At 48.9% G+C, this 8,263-nt stretch overlaps 1 protein-coding gene across 1 annotated transcript; it reads left to right on the forward strand.

Moving 5' to 3' along the window:
• The first annotated feature begins 1,264 nt into the window (after positions 1 to 1,264).
• Positions 1,265 to 2,262, forward strand: LOC144095157 (uncharacterized). Its single transcript, XM_077628952.1, has one exon. The coding sequence runs from the start codon at positions 1,516 to 1,518 to the stop codon at positions 1,990 to 1,992; it is 477 nt and encodes a 158-aa protein (XP_077485078.1). The 5' UTR covers positions 1,265 to 1,515; the 3' UTR covers positions 1,993 to 2,262.
• The last annotated feature ends 6,001 nt before the right edge of the window (positions 2,263 to 8,263 follow it).

An 8,263-nucleotide genomic window follows, 5' to 3' on the forward strand; every position in this document is an offset into this window, starting at 1 on the left:
CAGGCCATAAAACAGACGCACCAGATCGGCCTTGATCCAATGAACACTGCATGCACTTAGGACGCTGAATACGAACGCGCTGTTCGATAATATCCGTAAATCTCGGAATGCGACAGAGTTTATGCAAGCCGACGTAATGCATGACTCCTAAGATCGGTGTATCGCCTGTCTGAGTTCTGATAGTGGCAAACGCGTGTATCGCCTGTATGAGTTCTGATAGTGGCAAACGCCACTATTACCCGCCGCGGTGGCTCAGTGGTTAGGACGCTCGACTACTGATCCGGAGTTCCCGGGTTCGAACCCGACCGCGGCGGCTGCGTTTTTATGGAGGAAAAACGCTAAGGCGCCCGTGTGCTGTGCGATGTCAGTGCACGTTAAAGATCCCCAGGTGGTCTAAATTATTCCGGAGCCCTCCACTACGGCACCTATTCTTCCTTTCTTCTTTCACTCCCTCCTTTATCCCTTCCCTTACGGCACGGTTCAGGTGTCCAAAGATATACGAGACAGATACTGCGCCATTTCCTTTCCCCAAAAACCAATTAATTAAAAAAACGCCACTATTCTAAAAATAAAAGATTTGCATAAAACTCACTGCAAGTAAAAGACACGCGAGCTTTAGGTTTTTATTTCAGAAATTAGCCAACTATTTGCCATTGCTTTTTCGTGTTTTGTTAATTTCAACATTTCCTTTTTTTCTGCGACAGGGCTCCAAAATTATTGTCATGATTAGATCCAAAGTATGTCCGTTTACCAGTAATAATTCAGTCTTTATACAGGTCGATAATAAAATTTATCGTTGCTATGTAATACGTGACCATCATACAGTATGCGACAACAAAAAAAATCGGTGGGTGCGTTCTGATAGGGAATACAAATGAATTCATTATACTCCGATCTTAGAACACTGAAAAATGAAGTTTGAGGACAGCCGGGATTAAAAGGACTGTAGACACCTAATTTTATCGCGCGTTTTCTTCTGTCAAACTGTGCGTTAGATATTAGAATACATAGATTACCAAATGGCATTTGCCTACAACCACTAAACAATTTATAATTGAATTTCTTCTCTCATGCTGTTTCGGTTTCGGTTTCATCGACCGAACGATGACTGTGGCGTTGATGTTTTGGTCACGTGAGCAACTGCAAAAACTAACATAATCGCTGATATGTAGTCCTAATTCACTACGAAAAACTTCTATAGTCCTTTAAGCATCGATGCCAGCCACAGCATAGAAAAGGCTTCCCGTCCTCCGAAGTGTCCCGATAAATTTTCCTGCTGACGGCTAACTGTGCCTCCCAAGTGGCGTCTATTGCACGTGCCTGCACGAAAAGCGCCACGAGCAGGCGCGCGCCTGATCACCCCGTCGAGAGCACAGTGAGAACACGAAGTGGCACCGCAGCGCTGGCGGTCACCGCTGGTTTGAAGCCGACCACGGCAGCTGCGTGCCAAGGGACCCACTGATCTGGTCGAGGACAACTGCGGCGCGTTCGTGGCTCCTCTGTGCGCATGCAGTGATGGGATCCACAACCAGGATCCGCTGGCTACTGCCTGCGGCGCTTGCAATGGCTCTCTTGGCTGGCGTGAGCACGCAGGGGAACCAGCTGCAGCGGATCGTCATGAAGATCTGCGGTGAACGACACCTTCACGTATCGGAAGTTGTGGCGGACTGCGCTGCCCGGGTCTACGGAGAAAACGGCATGCACTTGACCCTTCGGGAGTGCCTGCTGACGCATCTGGAGGGCCGCGATCCCGACGCCAGCCTGCGGGTGTCGCCGGCAGCTGTGGAGGAGCTCTGTGCCTGGACAAACATGTCCGCGCTAGCAGCAGTGAACACGGACGCCGACGCAAGCAAGGTGGTGCCGTATAAGGCTGGGTCGACGTTCTACTGCGCCCTGGCCAATCTAAAGATCACCCCACATGAGTACCTCCAGGCCTACGAAGAGTGTCACCGGCAGTACAAGACTCTCGTCGGTCCGGAGCACGAAGACTGAGCAAGGCACCCCTGCAGAGACAACCAGTCGCCTGCGGCTGCGAATCATGTAAAGATCACAAGTTTCCCTGCCTAAGCAATAAAAACCGGTCAACGTTAACGTGTAATAAATTTCATCCTTTTATGCGGTTCGGAACCCGAGATGCTGCATGAGCTCGTGTTTCTGGTGTGACAGAGAAGACAGCTGGCTAAAAGACCAGCTTTACCGAGGTTTATATAAGCGCGTCAAGCAGCGTTAATAATTGTCTTTTGTTTTGAGGACTTGCCACGTGGCATAGAATGAGGCTCTATCGGTTGTGGAGGCTACTCGCGAGGTAATTGAGGCTTCAGGAACTTAAGTAGCATCCCACTTTTAGTGTTCTCCGTCAGGAACAGAGAGAGGTCCTCCTCCCTGATATCCGTAAGTCCAACTTCCTGCAATCAGCTTGTTATTTAGGGCTGTGTTCCTGGATGAGTCCACCACAGGTTGCGAACATCCACAGCAGCGGCCAGAGCGAAACATTTTGCGCTTGTGCTGGATACTGCATCGTATTGATAGTACCATTGGCTTGTCTGGATGTATCTGGATGCGTTCCGTTATTTTGTTATTGACAGCAACATCTGCTGAGCAATGATAGTGTCTTATTATATAGCTTTTAAGGAGTCCTCGCCCAAAAGTGGTGGCGTTACAAAACTCGCGATTAGTCGAACAATGGAAATCATATCAAAAGGCGAGAAAATGCAAGACCTTAACCAGTAACAATCAGCCCTAGTATCAAGAAGTGGGCAGCGCAATTTCAGACGCACACTGTAGGACGAAGAAGCAGACGATCAGAGCGCTAACCAACTAGCGCGCCTAAACGTCTTAACGCAGTGCTAGTTATTGCAAATGCATCAACTACAAAGGAATAGAATGCATTTGGAATACAACTGGAATGAAAATGGAACAGAATTGGATTTGGATTGCTATGCTTTCGCATTATTCGCGCAGGCGTTCCGTAAGCGCTCCCGGTAATTTTTGTTTCTAGCACCGAGCATCGTCGTCTGAGCTTTATATAGTATTAGTTGCTGAACTACGGGGTATGCAAGACATCTGCTCATCTAAACCGGACCCCTGCCACACTAGATGTTATACGTTTGATCATATTCAACGTTGCCGTTGTAGTCTACTTTGTGCTATGCAGCCATTGTGTTCCTTTTCCAAACTTGTGAACGTGTAGCCAGAGGACTGTCAGCTTGTCCCAATTTTGTAACGTCTGGTTTCCGATTCTGAGTGTGATATTTAGTTTGTAGTCTTTGTCACATATAATAGGGAGGCTGAAATAAGTGTATGGACGAAATAGATTTGAAGAAGACGAGGATGGTGATAAGGGTGACGTGGATTTACCGAAGAATAAAGCGATGAAGTATTCAGTGAAATGGGAAGAGATGATTGGTGGAGAAGGGAACAATACGAGGACGACGACAAGGATGACGTGGGCTAACGCCAAGGCAATAAAAGCTCGAGGGAGAGCGAGGCACGGGGGGACGAACAGAGAAGTGGAGGCTCCGGCGGGTCAGGGGCGCTTCGGCTGGAAGAGAGCAACGCCGGCTACTGCTCCGGTGAGCTCGAGTTCTACGGCGTCGCACCTTGGATTTCTTGCCTTTCCTGAACCCGTTCCGGGGAGTCAACCGAGGACGCTACCACCTGCTACGGCCAGGGGTGCCTCCAGCGCTTTTGCCACCCATCCGGGTGGTGCCCCAAGCGCCAACATCACCGGCATCACCTCCACGGGCGCTTGGACCGGGAGCTTGTACGACGCAGCCAACGACGCCGCCAGCGATGCCAGCCCGAGCACGTCGAACGCCACCTCTACGCCGGCTACTGGATCCATACAACGCCGCACCGAACCAACCGTGAGCACGAACGAACACCGATCACTAACAGTAGAACGCTAGTAGTAGACGCAGTGTTCCCGGGTCGTGTGTATTGATAGTCTGTGTTTTGTGTAAGTTGTGTTAGTTTTGTGTTCTAGTGTTTGTGTCCCGTAGGGTGTATTAAATGTGCGTCTGTGTGGGTACACCTGTCGCCTAGTCCATTCTTTCGGTCCGAGTGTTCTCCGGGGAGATCCGTGACAGTTTCTTTCTTCCGGTATTTTTATGGACTTGAATGTAGCTGGACTTGTGGCGACAGTTCGAGGCCAACTTTGCAACCCTACTCTTCTAAGGTGCTTAAGTCTTCTTGTAAATGAAAGCCGTGCATCTTAAGCTGTTCATGAGGGGATCATATCGTACACATACAAAAAGAGTGTGGCGAGTGTCAAATGCAACACATAGGCGAAGGAGACAATTCCTTCCGATTCCGGTTTAATAAGCGCTCTCACGTGCTCAATCGCTCCCTAACCTCCCGCTTTCGAAACACCACCGCGAAAAAGCCCGTGAGCTTGGTAAACTTAATGTAATTGGATAATAAAGAGTGGCTTCAAAAACACTCTTGAGCACGAACAACGAGAATATTTTACGTTTACATTTAGCACTGTACAAGGAGGCATAAACGAAAGCCACGGCATGGCCTCCTCACTTCAAGGTCAGACACGAACGAAAATTCGAACTGTAATACAGAAAGCGCCGCTGAATGCGTCGCTTGAGGTTATACCCTTCTTGCATGCCACATCTGAGTAGTTATTTCCATTTGCCTTTGACCTCTTCTGCTGTAGGAAGAAGGTGGTGGTCGCCCTGTTTTCGGTTCCTGCTATGATTGGCCCATCCCCGCTGTGGGTACGCGCCGCTCCAGCAGAGGACAACAACTTTTAGCTCTTTATTCCTTTTGGGCGGCCTTTGTGGCGGAGCAAGGGCCCTCCGCAAGGCTCACCTTGGTGCGGCCATAGCGTCTTTGTACCGTTAGCTTGTGTATCTTGCCTCGGCGGCCGTAAGGCCGCTGGGCCTCTTACCAGTGAGACCTAGCATGACCTCACAGTCGCACATTTAATACACCCTACGTGACACACACACTACAACACAAAACTGACCAAACTAACACTAAACACAGACTATAAATACACACGACCCGGGCACACTGCTACCAGCGTCTACTATTAGCGTTCTACTGTTAGTGATCGGTGTTCGTGCTCACGGTTGGTTCGGTGCGGCGTTGTATGGATCCAGTGGCCGGCGTCGAGGCGGCGTTCGACGTGTTTGGGCTGGCGTCACTGGCGGCGTCGCTGGCTGTGTCGTATAAGCTCCCGGTCCAAGCGCCCGTGGAGGCGATGCCGGTGTTGTTGGCGTTTGGGGCACTACCCGGGTGGGCGGCAACAGCGCTGGAGATACCCCTGGCCGTAGCAGGTGGTAGCGTCCTTCGTTGACTCCCCGGAACGGGCTCAGGAACGGTAGGAAGTCCACGATGCGAAGCCGTGGAACGCGAGCTCACCGGAGCAGTAGCCGGCGCCGCTCTCTTCCAGCCAGAGCGTCCCTGACCCGCCGGAGCCTCCGCATCTCTGTTCTCCCCCCCCCCCCCCCCCCCACCACCCCCGTGCCTCGTTCTCACTCGCCCTTTTACAGCCTTCGTGTTAGAACACGTCATCCTTGTCGTCGTCGTCCTCTTAATCTTCTCTTCTCCACCAATTATCTCTCTCCACCTCACCGAATGCTTCTCCACCAATCATCTCTCTCCACCTCACTGAATGCCCCTTCTTCTTCTTCATTCTTCAGTTAAGCCACGTCGTCTTCTTCACACCTCTTTCCTTCATAATTTTATTTTGGACTCCTTATTATATGTTGCAACTTATCGTCTCCCTGCCCCTCTGTTTTCTGTGTGCTGCAGCTCGGCTCCTTGTGAATAAAAATAACTGTTGCCGCCTACACTCCTTTCATTCCGCGTTTGTCCCTGGCATGAATCAAATGCCGCTACACCACATGGTACTATTGTTAACGGTAAGTATTATTAGAAAAAGTATACAACCCCTCGGTGTGCATTGCATTATAATCTCGCGCAATAATCCCTTATGCAATCTCTCTTGTGGATATTTTAGGAATGAATAAACATGTGCACAGGCCAGAAATAAAGTTTGATTCAAGATCCGCTTAGCCATTTCTGTGACACTCATGCGAATGAAGCGATAATTCAATTCGTCAGCGCGGCAACCACGGCTACTGCAACGCCGGCTGAAAGCGCCACTCGTTTTTACCAGTGAAGACGCCTACAGCGCCACCATGCGCCGCCGCGCCCTGTCAACACTGGCGGGGTCACCCCGAGCCGTGCCTGTGAGCACACTACCCTGTATGGACCTCCTGCATGTTTGTAAACAAACGAGGTGGCGCTGCAGTCGCTAGCGAGCTCGTGGTAGGCAAAAGGTCGGGGAGTGGCGTCGCGGATAGGTGTTGAGCGCGGGTTTTCAAGGCTTGTAGGCGCGTTTCCAGTTTCTGCGAATCATAGCAATGGTCGATGCTTCCAACTTAGTAATTTGTCGAAGTACACGAGCTCGCGTTGTCCACGTGCGGCCTATAAAGAGAAATGGTTTGCCACTGTGTATTGTATTGGTTAGTAAAAAACATGTAGAAAGCGTTCCTGCCGTTTATTTATGCGCTAGGCATTGAATAAAACAAGTTTTGACACTCTGCACTAGCCGAAATGATTTTACTTCGGGACAGTAGTGAGGGCAAGTGGTGGCGTTGTTTCGTCGGAGCAGACATGCGCTCATCGTCTGCTGACATACGTACGTGTCGCGCTGCGCGAAAAGTGGGGACAGCGTCGTGTCCCCGATCTCCTGTCTCGCTTAGCGCTGTTTTTAGCCGCATGACCACGCACCAGCCAGGCCGACTTGTCCTCTTGTTAAGCTGGTCGGTTTGGTGAAAATTTTTGATTTCTAGAATTATTTTCTTTCCTAGCCCTGAAGTCTAGTTTCGTGACGAAAAATTATAGCAAAATATTGAGTACAAATTTATAAATTACGCTTTTTAGAAGTGTGGTCATCAAAAATTGTGAGGTAATTTCTTTGATTTCAGTGCCGCATTTCTTTGACCAAAGCGAAAGCGAAGATGCCATAAACGAGGGAATAAACTTTAAGGCTCGTTTTCTGACCTCTCACATTTTCTGCGACTGGATCACTCACCTTCGTCATTCGCATGAAAATCAAATGATTCTATTTGTCGCAAATAATTCCTGAGACGTTGAGGAGCGTAATAAATCTCTCGATTTTTTTCCCTACAGATGCAGTATTGTGTTAGTTATTTTTTGTAAGAAACATTTTCATGTAACTATGCATGCATAAGTACTGATCATATAGAAAAAGAACTAATCGCGTCATCATACAGAACAGGGCTTTATGCACATGCTGGCATAAAAAAACTGCGCACTATCTACTCATTTATTTGAGACCTAGCTTGGGGGGACTTGACGACGGTGTTAATTATAATTACCCAGAACTGCACCAGGTATAGCTATATATAAAAGGAATGACTGAAACTAGCGTAGGAATTTCATATTTGCAGCAAGTTTAGTTACATATCGCATGCATGAATAACGAAAACACTTTTCATGCCGCGTCCCCTCTCAATCTCGCCACGTGTCTGTTAGTAGCACGCCTGCGGCTGCTTCTTTCCAAACAAGCTTCGCGATCATGTACTACCTCATGAAACATGACACATGCATGATGCAATGAAAAAGCATATGGCGTTTAGCACACTTAAGGTACGCTATTCTAAGCACGCCAACGCGACCGCGCAAGATTGACACAACTTACCAGACTTCTTTCTACTCGAATGAAATAATTACGTCGTCATATCAAGAAACAGTTTCAAGTAAATAATAAATGTCATAAAACGCGCCATTAAAACATGGTGTGTTATTAACAAAAGGACACATTCCTTGGGGGCGAGTGAACCTGTTGGCGCCCCGTGCACTCCGGCTCAAGGTCATAAGTACGTGTGCAGCTGCAAATGTCTTTTTTTTCCTTGAGCAATTATCAGCATACTATACTGAAGTTCAGGTTAATGAACGCAGTAACTTGCATGCTATTTAGTGCCTTGAGTGGCAGTGCCTATCGACTCCCAGACTTCGCGCTTTACTACCATGGCCCAATGCCTGTTAGCCAGTTTCCGAATGCGGCATTTATGCGCGAGAAACCTATCGAGGCTAATTTAATATTTTTTTATGCTACTACGCTGATCCAGCAGTGACGCAGCTGGTCAATACATGCTGCTTCTGCAGTGCACAGGCTTGAAGCAGCCGCCGGTAGCTGCGGCAGCTAAGGTAGGCACGGGCAAGCGGAACCTGTTTTGCCTACCATGCGAAAGTCGCTGCTAACATCAGCGCCACC

This window comes from Amblyomma americanum, chromosome 6 (genome assembly GCF_052857255.1).
Source record: "Amblyomma americanum isolate KBUSLIRL-KWMA chromosome 6, ASM5285725v1, whole genome shotgun sequence".
Classification (NCBI taxonomy): Eukaryota; Metazoa; Arthropoda; class Arachnida; order Ixodida; family Ixodidae; genus Amblyomma; species Amblyomma americanum.

What these genes read in the sequence shown, in the direction of transcription:
- LOC144095157 (XM_077628952.1), top strand. Translation starts at nt 1,516, where the DNA reads ATGGGATCCACAACCAGGATCCGCTGGCTACTGCCTGCGGCGCTTGCA.